The 20,578-nt window shown below is 40.4% G+C and overlaps 1 protein-coding gene and 1 long non-coding RNA gene across 9 annotated transcripts in view; one reads left to right on the top strand and one right to left on the bottom strand.

Moving 5' to 3' along the window:
* LOC127504122 (uncharacterized) overlaps positions 1-20,578 on the top strand; it is a 1,137,365-nt gene that overhangs the window by 124,446 nt on the left and 992,341 nt on the right. The window lies entirely within an intron of this gene.
* Positions 1-20,578, bottom strand: part of LOC127504095 (rho GTPase-activating protein 26-like) — a 115,384-nt gene that overhangs the window by 26,120 nt on the left and 68,686 nt on the right. For 3 of the 8 annotated variants that reach the window (XM_051878525.1, XM_051878522.1, XM_051878519.1), the window contains exons 15-20: positions 20,393-20,477; positions 18,164-18,222; positions 15,742-15,847; positions 12,447-12,606; positions 6,303-6,453; positions 1,475-1,628 (exon numbers count right to left, since the gene is read on the bottom strand). In XM_051878525.1, the coding sequence (XP_051734485.1) occupies positions 1,475-1,628; positions 6,303-6,453; positions 12,447-12,606; positions 15,742-15,847; positions 18,164-18,222; positions 20,393-20,477 (715 nt within the window). Of the gene's footprint in view, positions 1-959; positions 1,008-1,474; positions 1,629-6,302; positions 6,454-12,446; positions 12,607-15,741; positions 15,848-18,163; positions 18,223-20,392; positions 20,478-20,578 lie in introns of all 8 variants that reach the window. The other 5 variants (XM_051878521.1, XM_051878517.1, XM_051878523.1 and 2 more) reach the window with 3 other exon arrangements.

A 20,578-nucleotide genomic window follows, 5' to 3' on the forward strand; every position in this document is an offset into this window, starting at 1 on the left:
GTTTGTCCTTGTCATTCGGAGGGAAGTAAACATCTGCTCCGTCTGTACTTATGCTGTAGAGAAATAGCATTAAAATCTACCCTCATCTCACCCCATAGCTGTGCACAGCTAAGAGCTCTCAAAATGGGCCCAGGATAGTGGTTCAAAAATCCATTACCAACCCATGGCCTATCAGAGACAGTGAGATGCGTACATCAAACAGTGTGTCTTAAAAAACGCGAACAGCGGAAAAGGGCTGTAGGAGATTGGAAAGGTTACAGGGGAAATCATTACTGCAGGCCATGTGAGAGGGTGTATTTCTGTTTGTTTGCTTTGAAGGGAATGTATCATGGAAAACAGGATTTTTCTTGAACTTTGGAAATAAAAGATGATCTATTATGTTTTATCTATTTTGTAGATATGCTCTAATATTGAACCAACAGCAAAGCAGTTAGCACATACGCTTTAGACATGAGCTATGGTGCTTATATGGGTGACAGAGGTTTAAGTCTAGCCTGCAACTTGTGCCAAATCTGCTCAGAAAATACATCTCAGTTATGTTTTGCACATTGACATTCTGCATTTTAGCTGCACTTCATTGTGAAGAAGTTAGGTCATCTACATAAAGAAGTCTTAAAGGTGCAGAGAGAAAAGTAAAACTAGATTCTGACAACTTTTTGGTGCAAGAAACCTTGGCTAAAGGTGTGGCCACATGTACCAGGGTCAGAAATTAACTTGTCCATTATTGGGCAACATTTGTCCTCTAGAAGTGATTTTCTGGGGCATTTTTAACTTTGTAAGGTTATATATATATATATATATATATATATATATATATATTTAAATTTAGTCAATTAATTAAATCGATCAGAATACTATAATCTGTTAACAAAATTTGATCAACATCAACAAAAGACATCTTTACATTGTGTGCATACAAGTTCGCACAGAAGCTTATCTGTCATGGCGTGCTTACTTACATAGACTGCTGAATGCTGCTCAAAGGTTCCATAAATGTACAAGGCAAACTGCAATATCATGACAAAAATCATTGTTGATTATTTCCCTTGATATTGGAATAATGATGTTGATAAACAGAATACATTAAAAATGTGTTTGTGTGTGGAGAAACAGCATATTCTTTTTGTCTACACAGGCAAAACAAGCTGAAAACCAATTATGAATTAGTTCATCGAAATCAAATCATTCCAAAAGGAATCCGCACAATCTGGAGTTTTGCGTGAGGTCGAAAAGTTTCACACACAGATTTCACTCATGCTCAAGTTGGTCACAAGCACTGCTTGGTTTGATGACAGAAAATGTTTTTTAAATAACTTTCTTGAACACTTCCCCTACCTGCTGTTGGGTGAATAAACTCATGACATTGGTTCGGCCAATGTTGTTATGTTGGGCTGGCCGGGATGCTCAAATAAACAGAGGCAACAAGGAGAATGGGAGACAGTATTGTAACAAACTTTAGCTTTGAAGCACTTACAGTGAATTAGGCTGACTCTGTTTGGCCGGCTGAAGCCCATCATGGTCTCCGTCTCCAGTGGGCAGGTTGTTGAGTCGAGTCCAGTTGTGTGTGCTGTTGCAATTTACTGAGTCTGCACTGGAGTTTACAACCACACTGTTCCTCTTCTCCACTGCTGATGGAAAAGCAAAACGTTGCTATCCTAATGAAGAGTTAATGGTTTGCTAATGTGATTACTCCAGCCTGTGGCTAAAACAGGGTCTGGTGGGATCTAGTGGTTTGCATTTTTTTTGAATAGTGGTTTGTATTTCAATAAGCAATTCAAGTCACACTTCTAGTGATTCCTGTCTTTAGACAATAACTAAATGGCATCTAATATTGGTGGACTAGTTCATTCGGCATATGCCCAGAAGGGGTTGGCAGCAAAATGTTTTTATAGTAATTAAGAACAGGGTGGTGTCTGGTGATAGTGTAGGTGTGCCAACTTGAAACCTGAAACTATTTTAATAATTAATTCCAGAAAAATTCCCTTAAACAAATGTCCTATTTAGAGAACAAACATGACTTAAAAACGGGGGGTTATGTAGGTAACCAAGGTTCTACGAATAAGGTCAACATGCCACCATATTGGTCAGCTTTGCTAGAGGGTGAGCTGTCAGAAGATTGTATATCAAATTAAACGTGCTCCACCTGCACACAATCATCCTTTATAAATACAGGTGCAGTATCACCGGTGTCATGTATTGGATGCTGCAATGATTGAACGATGCAGGAAATTTCTTTACTTGGAAACATGCAGGAGAATACAGGAATCAAACTCATATAACATTACCACACAAACATAAACGATACTGAACCAAGAACTAAGGAAACTAAGGGCTTAAACACACAATTAACAAGTGAACTAAACGATCCTCAGGTGAAAGTAATCATTCAGGAAAGGAAACTAACTAACAAATAGAACTGAAAACAGATGAAAAACGAAACCAAAACACAATGAAACTAAACAGACTTTAACATAAAACAACACATTTCCTTATTTTAAAACAACACTCTCCTAGTCCCAGAGTGACCACGTTGGGTGGCGTTTTGACCTTACTCATAGAATCTCGGTTACCTACGTAACCCCCATTCTATTTCATCCTGGTCAACACCCCACCATATGGGTCAACAGTATACTGAATAAAGTCAGGAGATAAATGTGGTGGGGCTATAACCACAGGAGACTGACATGAGTTAAACTTAATCGTTTTATTAAACAGTCTGACATTATGATATGCAAACATGTACACCAGTCCCTGAAACTAAAGGTTAAACAGTAAACCAAGCCAATATGTATGTACACCTTTAAAAAAGTGTTTAGGGACTTATACTTCCCCTGCTTGCAGGACAGATGTAGCTAAAGAAGAAGCCACATTCAGGCATTAAAACTAACCACATGTAAGCAAGGAGGTCTAGCTTGCTGCTGCACAGACTTTGAATAGTGCCCAAGAGGCCTTGCCGATGCAATAGCCAGAAGAAAGGATGTTTTTTTTTAAGGCAAGCTGCTCTAGATTCAAAGAAAATAAGGGCTCAAATGGAGACTTTTCAAGGGCCTACAATACAATCTACAGATCCCATGAGGGGATCATATGTGAACGTGACAGGCACAATCTTCTGGTGCCTTTTAAGAACCGGCTAATAATAGGCTGCAAAGCGACTGACAAGCCCTCAATGGCAATCAGAGATGGCTGACACATACTGCCTCAAAGTTGATTCCTTAAGTCCCCCTTCCAAAAGGGACTGAAAAAAGATAAGACTGAGGACATGTCACATGAAACTGGGTTGATACATTTAGATTGACACCAGCAAGTAAATATTTCACAGCGGCCAGCATAGATCACTACTGTGGAAGGGGCTCTAGCTGCTTGCAATGTTGTCAGGACCGCTTGCCCTAGAGTCCCTGATGGCTCCCATCTAGAGGCCAAACATGCATGTCGAATAGCTCCGGGTTGGGGTTCCAAAGCTGCCCCTGAGCCTGAGAAAGCATGTCCTGCCTGGATAGGAGATGTCATGGGATCTGGCATCCATATCTGGTGGGTCCAGTCGAAAGCACTGAGCAGGACTCTGGCTCGTGAGTCTTTAATCTTGGACAATACTACTGGTAGAAAAGGTAAAGGGTGAAAAAAGTATAGAAGGCCCCGAGGCCCCCTTTCAGTCCCACCATTGGGTACCATATGGGACAGTGAGTAGTCTCCTGAGAGGCAAAGAGGTCCACCTCAGCCCTTCCGAAACAAGCCCAAATGACTTGCACAATCTCTGGGTGCAGCTGCCATTCTCCTGGCTTAGGTCCTCACCCCTTGATTGGAGATTGGCTGCCACGTTGTCCACCCCTGGAAAAATGTGGGGAAAGACCATGTGCATGCATCCATAAGAGGAGCTCTCTGGCCTTGCTATGAAGAGATGAAGATGGTCTCCCGCTGGGGGTTTATGTAGTACACCATCTTGGAACTGTCTGTGCACCCAGGTCCAGGAGAAAATGCTTCAAAGCTTAATGCACAGCCTCCATTTCCAGCATGTTTATATGAACCCTTGCCCAAGAGGCCTACCAGCTGTCTCAAATTGGGCAGTTTTTCCACATGGCACCGCAGCTGGATTTGGATGCATCCATAGTTATTGTTTCCCTTGAAGAAACCTGACCCAGATGGACCCCTTGCTGGAGGCCTAGCATTGAAAACCACCACCTCATGGCTGGGACATACTCTGGATCCACTTACAAAATTCTCTGACTGTCCTTGTGTGGATTAACTTTGTTCCTCGTAAACCACTGCTGTAACAGCCGCATATGAAGTAAACCTAGCGGCACAACCTGAGAGGCTGCTGCCATCAGACTGAGGAGTGTCCGGCCACACTTCACCGATATCTGAGATCAGATAGGATATATGCTCCCTCAGCATCAGAATCCTCTGGGGGTTAAGACAATCTTTCATGGTCATTGAGTCCAGAACCAAGCCCAGATACAATACTGTTCTGCATAGAGTAAGGCAGCTCTTCTCCTTGTTCAACATCAAGCCTAGTCTGAGAAGGTGCAACAACACATCCTTTGTATTGCTCCACGCTTGTTGTTTGGTTGGGGCACATATCAGCCAATCGTCCATGTAATTCATGATGCGAATTCCCTGCTGACAGAGAGGAATAAGTGCTGCATCCATGTACTTGGTAAAAGTTTGATGATCCAGAGACAGGCCAAAGGGAAGAAACTTGGTTGACAGGTTTTACATTCGAAAAGGTAGACATTTTAAAGACCAACTATACCTTTTCAGATTAAAGATGGAACGCCAGCCCCCATCCTTCTTTGGAATTAGAAAATAGGTTGAATAAAACCCTGCCCTACTGACTATGAGGGCAGGAGTGTTATTGCTCTTTTCCTGCATCCTGATGTTAGGGTATTGAGTACCCAGGGATCCTGACAATCACATGCTTGTCTACTTTGTTGGCTGCTGCTGCTGGCGAAAGGAGTGATGTTTGCCCTCAGATTTGCCAAGGAACTCTGGGTAAAGTACGTTGTGAACCACCCCAGCCCTTGACAGATGAGGTTGAATGACCCAAAGCCTCCTGTTGCCAAAGACCCTCCATTCGCCCCGTCTGTCGCACTGCAAAAGTTAGCTCCCTTGCCTTCTGTGACTGTTCCAGGGCTGCTCCTGGTACAACTGGAACAGCTACCACTGCTGCACAATCATGGTCAGAAAAATTTGGTTACGACAATCAAAGCTGGTGGTGTGCTTGGACCACTGAAGCCATGGACTGACCCAGCGCCCGGGCATGTGCACTGGTCCCCCGGATCAGCATGTCAACCACTCTCAGCAAGTTCTGTAACAAGCCCTGTAATTAGACCAACAAGAGGAAACGTGCCAGAAAGCCTTTCTGTTAAATCCGATGCCTGATAAGCTTTACTAAGGTGAACATCCACAGCCCTGCCACGCTTGTTTGGATGGGGTGCACCTCCACCTGCTCTTGCTGTTGCTCTAGCAAACACAGCAAATGGCCAGAGGCACTGCAGCAAGGCCACAGCTGTCCACCCCCGACACATTAGCTATCTGTGTCTTGGGTAAGGTGCTAGCGCTAGTGGTGCCTTCCAGGAAGACTAGCTCTGCCACAAAATCAGAAAGGATCTGACGCCCTTAGGATTTCTGACAATGGAAGCCTCTATCAAAAACAGATGTCATTGGTACTGCTGAAACCGGCACTTGAGCTCGCTCTGTTGTCCTACAAATCATAGCTTTATCTGATGGATCAAGAGGTGCTGGATCTGAGGCCTGGGAAGCATCTTTATCCAGCTCAAAATCCCCCCCCATCCCACATCTCTGAGGCTACTAAGGACAGCTCATCAGGGTCAAGACGAGCACATTTTGCATCTGAGATATATATGCGGACGGGAAGAGGCTGAGAGGCTTCCACGAGGCAAACAGAGAATGTGCCAGCACTATTACATCTGTATTTATTAGAGCTGTCAAAACAAAAACAATGAAACGCATCATCAACGCATCTTGTGCACCACTGATAAGACTGCCTGATGCAAACCTAAAAGGCATTGTTTTTGCATTTGAATGTGGATTTGTATATTAAATTTGAAGAATATTCATAAATTCAAATTTGTAGTATTTATTGTGCACAGGTGGAATGCGTTTAATTTGAAATATGATCTCCTGACAGCTCACCCTCTGGCGAGGCTGACCCATATGGTGGCGTGTTGACCGGGCTGAAATAGAACTGGCAACAGAGTTATGAAGTCACAGTTGGGAGTTTGTATTCCAGCATTACTTTTAGTCATAAAGAACTAAATATTTTAAAGAAAGCACTTAGCACTTACCTTTGTCTTTCTCTGAGAATGTGGGGGTGTGGAAAAGCGTGAGGGGTCTCTCACTGCAGGATGGGGCCTTGCTGTCTGCACTTCTCCGCCTGGGCAGGTTGAGCTGGGAGTTGCCCTGCCCTCCTCCAGACACTGGCATGTCTTTGAAAATCTGCAGAGCCGAGAGGAAATTCAAATCAGCATGAAGATGTCAGAGTGCCACAATGATGGGATGAGTGTCTGCACAAAAATAGAACAGACTGAAATGCTGCTACTGTTCCTGGGAGAATATGCCCATGTGTCTGGTCATAAAATGAAAATTCGGCCATCAGTTGGTCACTTTCATGTTGTCCCAAACCTTTGACTTTTTTCCATGGAAAAAGCTGGGGTTTTTTTCCATACAACAATTCTGTATGACAGCTATTAGTCTGCTACCAGTGGCTGACAAATAAAGGGTCCCTATGACTGAAGTACACATTGAGTATACAGTCTTGTACCTTTAAACTGAACAAGAAAATATGCAAATGAAAAAATTGATAGTAATGACATTATGAAAGAAAGCCAATAACTGTGAATGAAAAGTTAATATAAATGAAACTTATGTGTAGCATATGTTTCACTTATGTGCAGTGAAAAGGATACTTTGTGATCTCGTATATTGTATTAACAATTGAAAATATTAAAATGAATGAATTTGGTGAAGTGTGAATGACTAGATAATGGCTTAAAACAGAGTTCTATGTTGCAAGATATGGTCACATCCTTCAAAGATGTGATTTTTGTTTCAGTGGCCTTTCTAAACTATTGTCAGGGCTCCATTTGCAAACAGTCTGAAATTTAAAATAGAGAATTGTTAATTGTGACAGTTATTCAACACTGTCATATTAATCATGGATTGGAAGTTGAGTAAAACTCAGCCAATAACCTTATTTTATTCTCCCAAGTTGGCTGCGATAGCTGGAAGAGACTTAATTATAATTACAAAATTAAGTCAAACTAAATAATTATTGTCAATTGGGGAAGGATCTAGGCACGGGCAGGGTGAGCCCACCCAAACATCTGCCTTGTTCACCCAATCAGAATTTAGTCACAGATCATGTTAATGTTTTTTTTGTTTTTTTTTTTACTATTTGGGCATTGTCTTAAAACAATCTGAGGCAGACTGTGTGTCGAGAAGACTGATGAAGGGCTGCAGAAAGCCCCAACCAATCAAAAAAAAGTAACACCAGAAAATTGCAGTATTTTTCTTTTATTAGAAAACCTCGCTCATTTAAGAACGAGCACTTATTATAGCATGGATGGAGCAAGAACATTAAGTAGTAACATTAAGTAGAACTAATCTAGCTTCAACTCACAATATATTCACATTTAATCAAGATGTGTGTTGTTGAAATCAAACACATAATCTTTTGCAGGCACACTCAATTTTAAATGACATTTTTCAAGTTAATTTAATTTTTTCAACCCCAGTACTTATTTTACATTTTATGAATATTCATGCTTATTATAGTTTTTATTGTTTTAGTTTTTAGTGGACTACTTTTAGAATACTTTAATGATCCGATGAAATGGAAGTAGCGATTATCAAAAAAACAGAAATATAGAGAGGGGACATCCATCAGTTGTTGATTGCTGAATGTCAGATTGCAGGTGAAAAGGCAGATTTTAAAGGGATAGTTCACCATAAAATGAAAATTAAGCCATCGTTGACCAGCATCAAGCTTATTAAAAAAGGTGCAAAAGTATCAAAGAATGATCCCATGCAATGAGTGCTGTATATTTCAAGTGTTCTGGGGGTACGATAGGGTTTGATGAAAAACAAATCGAAATTTAATGTATTAATTAACTGAATTTTTTACCTTGGCTGTTGGTTTTTTCTTTGCATGGCTGCACGGTGTGTGTATTTGTGACTCTATTAGCACCACAGTTTGGTGAACTGGGTGAACTATCCCTTTAAGAGTGCTGGAAAAAAAAAACTTTCTCTTGTGACAAAATGTATGGAGGTCACAAGTCTATATGCAAAGAGTCTATTACGTGTTTGTAAATAAGCTTTTTGAGGATCAGGTTCATGTAACAGTCAGTTTACTGCTGTACATAACGGTGTATATATGCTGACAGATATAGGATAAGTAGCCTACAATGCTTTTGAGCTGAAGTTGAAGGATTCATTACAGGTTAACCTCATTCACAGAGTAACATAACGTACGTGCCGTGTCTTTACGGGGATGAGACATGGAAGGTTAATTGTACAGGACGTATTGACAGCCTTGATCTTAAAACTTACCCTTACCCAGCCCACTTCACCCCTTCATGCAGGAGGGAGTGGCTCAATGTCATGTGACAGTGGGGTCAGCTTGAGGAAACAGCCTTGAGCCGATTTGCATGTTACCATGGCAACTACTCTAAGCTGCTTTACCCTTAAGCTCCTGCTGGCTTTGAAGTTACCTGTTACAGCAGACATGGGCTGAGTGTGTCCCTTAAAAGGGGTCTTGCTGCTGGATAAGAATGCTGAATCAGTGTTGCCCCCTTTAATAGAGGAATTATGTTCTTCATTCACATGGTTAATGAGGTGTGAGCAACACAGCATGTGTGCCTTTAGGGTGAATATGGCCAGAAATTAAGTGACCAATTGACAAAAACAACCTAATGAGGCATTTAACTCATTAGCTGTGCAGACCATCACCAAAGGTTCAGAAAAAATAAATAAATAAATGCCTTTTCCTAGTACCATATTGTTCCAAAAAAGGCTTTTTTTTTTGAAAATGTACCAAAGATCACATTTAAAAAATAAACACTTTTTGGCATACCATAAAAATAACCTGTAGCCCATCTGAATTATATAACAATTAGGCTATCCATCATCATAGTGAAAACCATATAGCCTTTCAAAATTTCATTAACATTAGAAGTGAAATCTTATTGTAGTTTTGAAATCTTGGTACCGTCTTAGATTTTAAAATCACGTACGGGGGAAGTTCGGTCCCGTTAGCGAGGCATGCAAACATGACAGTCACGTGACGCTGCGACATGTGATAAATGTATCTTTACCATGTTAATAAGAGTTTTTGTCCTAACCAGCCGCGACGGCGACGTGCGACGATTCTATTTGAGAAACGGTTTCTATTTTTCTGCGACGTCTGGAACAACAACACAAAGTATGATAATGATAATCTCAGGTAATGTTTATGTGCTTTATTTAATGTTAAAAGCATCTCATGTGGGTTTGAATATATTTTTTTGTGTCTTTTATAGCCGTACTGAAAGCAACAATGGACAATTCACTTCAGATCTTCAAAATAAAAGAAAACAAGAACATTCAAATTGTCAACTCATTGTGGACAAATGTATTCTACAACAAAAACTGTTTCAGTAACTCAGCATGTATTTTTAATAATGTTAAAATGGTGTAATATTCATGAACTTGATTATGTACTTATCGCTGTGAGTGCCGGGAGCTTGCCGAGAGAGCCCCGTCCATGCACTCTTCTGATTGGTTGTGATTTTTGATTGACTTTATCACGTCTTAAATTTTTTGATGGAATCTCATGCATCGCATCTGGTTAGGACATGGTGTTAGACGGTAAGCTTTTCTTTGACTGTTAGCATTTTTAAGACTGTCTTTATGTGCTCGCGATCTTCTAACATTACACTCTGACAGTATTTCTTGGCACACTTGTTTTACGCGCATTTGGTGCCACCTGTTGTTGCAGGTGTAGTATTGACATGTAAGAGTCTAGACCCTGAATATAAGACAAACCTGTTTTTGCAGATGTATTTTCAAGAAAAAAAACAACAATATGGTATATGACTGACTATTCAGGGGTGTGTTTCCCAAAAGCATTGTTAGCTAACTATCATATCAAGTTCCGTCGTGACTAAAATAGTTCAACGATATGGTGATTCCCGAAACCATAGTTCAAACGAACATTCGCAAACTGCATCGCAGACTTGTGTGGTTGGAACGACAGCTCTCAAGCTGTGGTTAGAAGCACAGTTTCTTGTTTTTATGACTTAATAAATCGTTATCTTGAGCAAAAATAAGCAAGCTGACATTAGGTACAATGTATATATTTTATTTCGAATATATACAAATGTTATTTACACATTTTAGTTTGTCAAGAGATTTTAAGCACCGTTTTGGAGAGTGCGCATGTGCGTATGTGCTCTAGTATGTAAGAACAAGCCTATGATTGAATCTGGAAATAAAGCAAAATAACGGAGAAAAACAAGAAGTAGTCCTCAGATTTCATGTCTGTAATTTAAAGCAAAAAATCTAGAATTAAATAGATCTCAAATGGATTCATTTAAAGAAGTTATTACTCCATCACCTGCGTGACATCATTCACCAACGTGACTGAATGACAGGTTTGCGACAACACAGTTTCGGGAAACAGTCGTGACTAGCTAGTTGATTTGTTTAACCCTCTGGGGTCTGAGGATTTTCAGGGCCCTGGAGAAGTTTTGACATGCCCTGACATTTGTGCTTTTTTCAGTTGTTCATAAACATATTAATGGAAAAAGTGTCATTACACTGTATTCAGCACAAACTAGGCTACAATAATATGTGAGGAACATGTATGTACATGTTTGTGTTTTTGAAGGAATAACGTTTATGCGTGGTTATTGAAAAAACAAAAAACTTAATTCACTGAAATAAGGCCAAAAAAAATATATTAAATCTGTGTTCACAAGACTTCTGGGTATTGCAGGTTGTAGACTAGAGTTTTTGCTTCAAAATGATGTAAAAATTATCCTGCCTACTTGTTCATATAAAACAATATATTGATTTAGTTTTTGTAAGACACTTTTTGTCAAGAAAGGCGTGGAGGCGTGAATCGTCATGAATAATGAGGTAATTCACACCTGAGAAGACAAAAGAATCGCATAAAGACCTCTAATGACCTGCATAATAATGAGGCCTTTCAGTCAGGTAGGCTGTGAAAAAACCCTCTGTGATCATGTCTCAAGCTCATCATGGTGTATATCAAACATACAGAAAAAACAGCAATACTGTGAGATATTACAATTTAAAATAATGGTATTCTTTTATATACGTTAAAATATAATGTATTTCTGTGATGCAAAGCGTCTGAACATTCATGTTACCTCTATGGCATTTCATATAGCCTTTTAGCTTAAAAGCATGTACATTTGGAGAAATATTGATGGATTCTCATATGTTTATGTCAATTTTCTATACAGAGGAGTAATATTTATTTAATATTTATTGTCATCACTGTGAACGCTGGATACTGTTTTCTATTCATACTTGCAGCCAGAGGGCGCTCTGTGCACATTTAGTCCACAAATTAATCTAAAGAACAGGACATTCCAGGAACTAACGGCACGTCTTCCAGAGGTCTCTAACCATGGCTTTAACATACAGATAAACACTTTTCAAGACAATAAATACATGATTGAGACGATGTATACATGTATTGCCTCAGAATTTGCGTGACCGCCGACCCGAGGGAGTTAACGATGCATCATATGCATCGTACTATGGTACGCACCCCTGCTTAACTACCATAGTACGATGAAGAAATCTTCATCGTTGAAGAAATCAACCAGCTAGTCACGACTGTTTTCCAAAAGCATATTGTCGCAAATTCGTTGGTCAACCACACTGGTGAATGATGTCATGCAGGTGGTGGAGTAATAACTTATTTTAATGAATTTGTTTGAGACTGAATTAATGCTAGATTTGTTGCTATAAATTACGGATATGGACTTATTCTCACCTTTGTCAGTTATTTTGCTTTATTTCCAGATTCAATCATAGGCTCGTTCTTGCATACTAGAGCACGTACACACATGCGCACTCTTCAAAAACAGCACTTCAAATCTCTTGACAAACTAAAAGACCTAAGTGACATTTGTTTATATTCAAAATAAAAGATATAGATTGTACTAAACGTCAATCGAATCTATTTAGTCCACATGTGAACTATGCTTCAAACCACAGGTCGAGAGCTGTCGTTCCAACCGCACAACTTTGCGATGCTGTTTGTAAATGTTCGCTGGAACTTTGGTTTCTGGAAACACCAAAACTTTGAACGATGCTGATAACGACGGAACTTGTGATTATAGTTGTCTAACGATGCTTTCGAGAAAAGCGCCCCTGGTCAGCTAGGATCCATTTCTTACAAGCAAATAGAAACATACCCGTTCGTGGTTCTCGATCAGGATTTCTACCACAATATTCTGGAACTTGATGTCCATGATCGCTGCGACAGTCTCTTCCTGAGGCCTCAACAGCGTAGGGCCGAACACTACACCGAGGTTAGCGACCGTCATCAAATTCTGCTGGTGGTGACTGGCCACTCTGTTGAGAGAGTGAAATATCTTCTTCAGTCATTTATTCCTTATTATAGTGTAGTGCTTTTCTCTATATTTAGCTTTATGTGCAATTAAAATGCAATTATGTCATGACAAGTCTCAGGAGATTGGTATGATAATAGAGATTGACATGGTAATGGATATGGCAATGTTTATGCATTTGGTCTTGACGGAATAGATGTGCTATGCTGCTGCAGAGCAAGTATCAAGACTTGCTACTGCCAATACATTCACAGACATTGCTGTGAGCATGTAAGACATGCTTCTGCTGCTGCTCATGTAACATACATGAATTAACCAGTCTGCAGCGCTTTCATAAACCCTCCACCTTCCCCAGCTCCACCTGTATAGACCTGCTACAGGGTCTATACAGGTGGAGCTGGGGAAGGTGGAGGGTGTCATGATAGCGCTGCAGACTGCTAACAGTAAACATTACCAGTATTTGTTTGAATTTTGAGCTGCAGCTCCTTGGCCACTGATGCAACAACAACCAATCAGCTGTGCTTGTAGATAAAGACATGATCGCTACCAAATGAGTTAGACCTATTAGCCTGTGCCATCTAGAGTTTCATGCCAGAACTATGTAATAAAATCTACAGAGCTCAATCATAAAACTAAGCATTTAAATATCATTTTACTAAGACATATTATTGGGAGATATAGAGTGACAGCTGATATTTATATGCATTTTATTTAAGTAGTCTGCTATACTGTTCCAAAGATCTCACTGATTTACAAGCTATAAGAATTTCAACTTTTTGGCCATAAATATCAGCAACTGCACCAAATTGCATTTTTTTCCCCCTTTTTTTCTCCTCATTTCGGGCCACTGCATAAAATTGAGGTGTTATTGTGTTTTTGTTCCTGTGTCTTGTCTCCTGTTTCAGCTTAGTTTGAACTTAACTGGTTCGTGTTAGTTGCCTCGGTTTCCGAACATAGGCCCCACCTATGTCTTGTTTAGTTCTCCCTGTGTATATATACTCCCTGTTTGGTGTTGTTGCTAGTCGGTTCTTGTCTTTGTTAGAAGTGTTGTGTACATTAGCAGTTCCTGAAGATTCCCCTGTGTATTTTGGGTTTTGTGGATTAAATACTATTTCTCTTGTCATTCGGAGTCATTTGTATTGGATTACAGCACTGTGACATCTACTTGATAATCTGCATTTCCAAGAGTTTGACTCAGGCTCGAACTGATACGGTAAAGCCGACAACATTATTAACTGATTGTGTTTACAACTGCTTTAGAAGCTTTGAAAGCTAAAACTCGCAATTATGGTCAGCTGGCCAATCAGAACCATCTGGGCTTTTCGGAAGGAGAGGCTTTGCAGACATCAACACGTTTCAGACAGACATTAAACATTAAAGCATGTTCACATTCTTGCAAACCCAATACAAAATATGTATGGCCCATTTACCACCCATTGTAGTTACACAATTATTACTAAATTTGATATTATTTCGTCAAGTAATATGGGTGATTTGCTTGTTTCTCTACTGAATGCATTGTTTCCCACAGGATTTTGTGAAACTGTGGTGGGTGGACCTCGGTCTCTCTAGGACAGAGGTCGGGAGCATATGGCTTGCGAGCCACGCCTGGCTCACAAAAATCATGTGGCATGTGGCAAGGGTGTCTACAAAATTATGTGTAGGAGTCGTTGCTTTGTTATGAGAAAAAATGTCCAGAGAAATGAATTTCATTGATGTCATTCGGAGTAACCAATATAAAGGGACCATTTTGGATCAAGTCATGCGGTCAATATCACGTGACAGGATGTGACATCATTCAGACACCTGCAAAGGACCACATGGTCGTGAAGCAAAGTAACTAACTCTCTCTTAACTATTTGAAAAATTAATGTTTTCACTTGCTCATACACATGTCCCAAAACATCAGGTCATTCGGTACAACCGAACACATGGGAAACGTGTAATATTTTTAAAACTTGTACTAAATATAAAATGTTTGATTGTCCTTTTGCGTGCTAGATATCAGACTGTTAGTATTGTTTGAAAAATATCGTCATTCGGTATAACCAAAAGTGTAATTCGGTAAAACCGAAATTTTGGTTAAGCCGAATGACTTTTTTGGTGACAAATTTTGTCCATCTTGTAAAAAAATGACAAAAGCAGTGTTAATTGATTATACAAACCACATAATCTCACTGTTAACACTTAATAAAACTTCAAAATTAATTATATCTCCATGGTTTTTTTTTTACACTTTTAAAAACCTTATTCGCCAATGACCCATTTATATCTGCATGATAATCCACACAGCTTTCAGTGAATAAATGAATAAATAAGAAAGTAAAAAGTGGGACGAGCTTGATATTAAAAAGGAAACTCAAAGCCGCGAAAGAGAACTAAACTGGCTCTTTGGTCAAAAAAGTTTCCCGGCCCCTGCTTCTAGGGTCATGCCGGTCAATGTTGATATAGTGACGGGCCGGCAAAAATAAATCAATGTATGGGAAACACTGGATTGTGACAAATTAATCAAACAGCTGTAGGATATGTGTGAATTTGATGAGCGAACTAAACATTGATAAATGATGATTCGGTGTCAACAAAACTCAAGCTAAAACTTTTTAAAAAACAATATTAAACAATTCCAAATTAATCTTATACACATTGGCTATTGTCAGATGAACCGATTTATTGAAATCCCACATGTCAAGATCATTTCCAACCGACAAGGAGAGCATTCAATGCCAGCTATTCCATCAAACTAGGCTATGCAAATAAATAAAGTGGGCATTCAAATTCTACATCCCATTATGAATCTGATCTTTTAAAAAGCATTTTCCCTTAGAAGTTTTCTGTAAAACTCAAATACTCCCCAATCTGCCAGCATCACTGAGAAACGGCTCCGCAGAGCTCAGCAGTCAGGGTGTCAAATTAGACTCGCACAAAAGAAAATGGAGCTGGGAAAGGGAGGAAAGGAGACCGGGGAAAGGACAGGTGAAGGAAAACAAGCCGCTCTTTTCAGCTAGACAAACACAAAGGGGAAGTTAAGGCCTTTATTGCCATCAGCAGGGTTGAGATTTTTACAATGGCAATCCTCTTAGGTCTTTGGCTCTGCTGGATTTGTAACCCAGTAAAAAGGGGCGTCGACACCAAAACGTACTTGGCCAAGTGTTTCATAAGAAGTTCCAGCATCTGGCGGTTCTTCTCTGGGAGACGGTGCACTATGGAGTGAATCTCTGCCACCCTCGCCTCGGGATTGTCCAGTTCTAGGAAGACAGAGAAAGAGGAAGCGAGAGAGTAAGCGGCTGCAAAGGAAAACAAGCACATTTCCTTTTGTTCCGCATGAACTGTAGGCGTTTTACTGTTGTATTTAACTAGAGTGCATTATGATAGAGCCCAGTCTCATTGGCTTCAGACATGTAGGTCTTAATGTATATTTCACTGACACATTTCAGGTCTGAAAAATTGCATCTGTTGTAAAACAGAACATAAAATCATGTCCCCCTCTCTGTGAGATCACTTCCTGACACGATCTGCACCAACACAGACACATTATTCCAATTAAAATTACATTAATGCTCATGTGTTTGTGTGTTTGTGTCTGTCTAGTTGTAAAAAAGCAAGAAACTCTGCCACCTAGTGCATGTGACGGCTGCAGCAGTGTCCATTAAGGGCAAAACTAAGCCAAAACTAAGGCTCTTAAAGGTCACTGAAATATTAGAGTAATCTATCCGGCTGCCTTGATATCCTAATAATCCGTGGTAACAAGAGTATACGTGAAGTATAAAAGATATGACAAGGGAGAAAAATCTATTGTGGATTATTATATTTCTGCAGCCTCATATTCATTGCTTAATGCTGCAACCTGGATTCAAACACACAATGCCTGCATGAGCACCACAGCTTTATTTATTCATACAATAGTATAAAAAAAACAATTATTTATGTTTTCAGAGATTGTGTATTTAATAATGTATATCTATAATTTTTTTTTTTTTCTTCCCAATTAGTTAAAAATGCTTTTAAAATAGCTTTTTAAGAAATTGTTGGTAGCCAAAGGTTGTTTTACACACAAAATACATATAAAGAATATTATTTCCTGCAAATACAAACCACATATTAAACTGCAAATCCCAGTTTTATAGATAGCACATAACCAGACCAGACACGTATTTCTTTGTGTTGAACAGAAACTCAACCACTAGACTGTACACAAACATTTTCACACTTTCTTGTCTCTCTTGATTTAGTCTTCTCCAGTTACATACACATTCACATCATCTCTCACTCCCATATTCCCATCTCTCTCTCTCTCTCTCTCTGATGAAGGGCAAACTCCAGATGGTACCTTGCTCTTTATCACATAAACGGCTCACATAGACAGGAATGAACGAGGGGAGGGGCAGAAAAAAGAGAGAATATGAAAGGCAGAAAGGGAGGGGCGGAGCTCTCCGAAAAACAAGTTCATATGAGGACAAGGGCCTAACATCACCCTTAAGGGCTGGGAAAAGGAGCAGAGAGAAAGAGAAAAACAGAGACTAAAAAGGGAACAATGATAGAGAGCAAAACTAGATAAGATTAAGATCGCATGAGATATAAAGTGGAAAAAAAAAATACAAAATTGTGATGTTTTACTGTACAAAAATATTCGAAGATCAAGATAAATTTACTTGAGAAGCAAAATTACATTAAATATTCTTTTCAGAGAATATATACTTTAATATATATATATATTTTTTTTTTCCCAGTAGTCACAAAAATTGCCTTCAATTAATGAATCATTTTAATATTTTACAAATGGTTGTTTTAATCAAAAATCAAATAAAATTTAATGAAGTTGGTGGTTAAATATGAAGTGTGAAATTTCTGACTGAAGGTCACTAAAATAATAATCTGTCTGGCTGCCATGATATACTAATAATCCTCAGTAACAAGAGTACAGTGAGAGAGGAGAGGTATAAAAGAGGATGTTTTAGACATAACAAGAGGGGGGAAAAAATATAGTGTGGATTATTATATTTCTGTAGCTCAACTTTCATTGCTTTATAGGAAATGGCACGACCCAAATTCAAAAACACAAAAAACCACAGCTTTATTTATTTATAAAACAGAATAAAAAGTATTTAATTATAAATGTGCTATATTATATTATATTATATTATATTATATTATATTATATGCAGATTATATTGTCTGAAAACATGTCTTATTATCTTACACACAAATAAAAAATAAAGCAAAAATCGAACGTTTGTGCTTAAAGCTGTATGGTATGAAATTTGTGATTGAAGTTACTTGTTTTCAGTGTGAAAATTGAAGTTTATGGTCTACAAAAAGAAGATCTGGAGGAGGGACAACATCCCTTGAGGTCTCAGATAACATCCGCCACACTGTAAATCCATTTTCTTTCCTCTACACTCTGGTTTCCTGCTTTGGACTGAGTCTTACTAGCCTGAGCACTCCTACTCTGTACTGTGTCTTATCAAATGGTTGAACTGTAGTCAAATAGTATCACACAATCAAAATAGATCCATGGAAATAAAGCCAGACCGGTCCAACCTGACAGATGGAGAGAAACTCACTGGCTGCTTTGATGAAGCTCCTCTGGTACTGGTATGTCATGAGAGGGGCCGGCAGCATCCTGATAGCAGAAAAGAAGAGAAAAGATTAGCGATTAGATAACAGACCAAATAGACTGTCAGACTCAAAGACAAAAGGAATCATGGTGTCCAGAGAGAATAAACAGAGAGCGTTTGGAGCCATGAGGGTGAATTGTCTTCCGTTTTTAAAGTTGTATACTACTTATTCACTAACTTCCGGAGGTTTTATTTTTAGACTGCAGGCTAATTTGTAGTGTATTAGCAATGCTGTTGAATAATACAAATGATCAGGTGGTTTGTTAGAAAATATTAATGACTGCTCAGATATCCTCAGACTGCTTCTGTACAGCCGAGAACTGCTGGGCAAAGTTCTCAACAGCATCGCCGAAGACGCCGGTCTGGGACATGGGGGAATTAAGAAACCTGACTTTGCCGGTATCCCTTACGTCGGCCAGACACAGCCAGAGATGGCGTTCCTGGACCACCATAGTGGACATCACATGACCCACTGACCGCGCCTTAACCTTCATCACACAAAGCGCGAGGTCCATCGCGACACGAAGTTCCTGAAGAATTTGTGGATCGTGACCACTCTCGTGCAGGTCCTTCAGTGCCTTGGCCTGATGGACCTGCAACAATGCCATAGCATGTAAGGCGGAAGCGACTTCCCTGTAGGCCTGGTAAGCTTTGCCGGTAAGATCCGATGAGTGCTTACAGGCCCGGGAAGGGAGAGACGGCTCCCCCGCCAGGTGGAGTTAGGGCACAGTTGCATAGCAGGGGGGATGCACGTATAACCCTTCGCCGCAACACCATCAAGGGTGGTGAGGGAGGAGGACCCACCGGAATGGTTTCGGGCAATAAAAGGTGCCGTCCACGTACCGGTGAGTTCTTCATGCACCTCCGGGAAGAAAGGAACCGGGGTGGGTGGCTGAGAACCAGCACGCGCCACCCCGAGATACCAATCGTCCAACCGTGAGGGCTCGGATGGTGCACACGTTAGAGATGGCCCACAACGCTCCCCCGGCAGCTCTACTGGCTGCAGAGTGCAGGAGGAGTGAGGGTTCCCAGGGGGTTGGTTCCCCGAAGGAAGCGCGCTCACTGTGATCCTCAAATCACCGGTACTGCTGCCCGAAGCAACCCTTTGAGGAGGACTGGATCAAGGCAGCGGCACCGGGACTCTGCCCCTTTGCAGGAACTGGAGTCTCCATCGCAACTCCGAGAAGGTCATCTTCCCACAATGGGTACATGACGCATCCACGAACGCTGCCTCAGCGTGCTTTAAGCCCAGACAAGTGACGAGCTGACTCGTCTTAAATGCTTGCAGAGAGACAGGAACATACCGTTCAGCTCCGAAGCGAAAAGCTGAAGATGCAACGCACCTGCTGCTCATTAAATACCTGCGCTGCGAGGAGAGCAGCTGCTGCATATGATTGCATGCCAATGTGCATTGGCTCGTTTTAGTTACACTCGAAGCAGATTGGCCTCTCTGGCAAGATTCCTATTCATCAGTCTGTCCGACGTATGTCGAACGTGACCGACTGAATGGGAACTGTAGAACTGACGCTTGCTTTAGCAGTCAAGCTAACTTTTGAAATACTACAGGGGCTAGTCAAATCGAGGTAGGTAAAATACATTTTGTGTTGCATAAGCCGTGTTTCCATCGCAGGAACTTTCCCCAGGAACTTTGGGGTGGTACTCTGTGTGTTTCGACCAGGGTCTAAATGAAGATCCAGGTAAAAATTTCACCCTCAGAAAGTCCCTGCGCGCGAGGTAGTACTTTTTCAAAGTTCAGGAACTTTCGGGGGTGGGACTTGGGCGCTGAACATGCTGATTGGTTAAGCTCATGCAGCATTTTGATTGTTTGACTCCACGCAGCATTTTATTTCAGCCAACATTTTTTAAAGTCTGTTGCGGTGCGTGCAGTAAGAGATGTTTGCTATTTGAATCAACAATGAAGTTTAAAAAATATGGATCGACTATGAGGTTCAGGCTTTATTAAGCTTATACGTCGTTGGACTAATTTGCCTAATCTTCACGGTAATTTAGACCGCGATGGAAACACAGACAGCAACAGGTCTGGTGGAAAAAAGTTCCTGGGAAAAAAAGTTCCTGGGACATATTGTTCCAGGTAATTTCAGTAGAAACACAGCTATAGACTGTTAAAATTGGATTGATGCACCTATGGTCATGTGTGAAGGGGCAGGTTGGTACCTGAGGTAGTGCTTTATTGCACTGGTGATGGTCTTGATCTCCCATTCTGTGCTGTCCAGCTCCACATCTGCACAAGTTTTGGGGTCTAGAGGAGGGATCACAGTATCTTATGATTACTTCTGCTCAACTTTTGTATGGAATTACCAACTCAGCACAACCTTTGTGCCAGTACATGTATGTGCCAGT

This window comes from Ctenopharyngodon idella, chromosome 21 (genome assembly GCF_019924925.1).
Source record: "Ctenopharyngodon idella isolate HZGC_01 chromosome 21, HZGC01, whole genome shotgun sequence".
In the NCBI taxonomy this organism is placed as follows: Eukaryota; Metazoa; Chordata; class Actinopteri; order Cypriniformes; family Xenocyprididae; genus Ctenopharyngodon; species Ctenopharyngodon idella.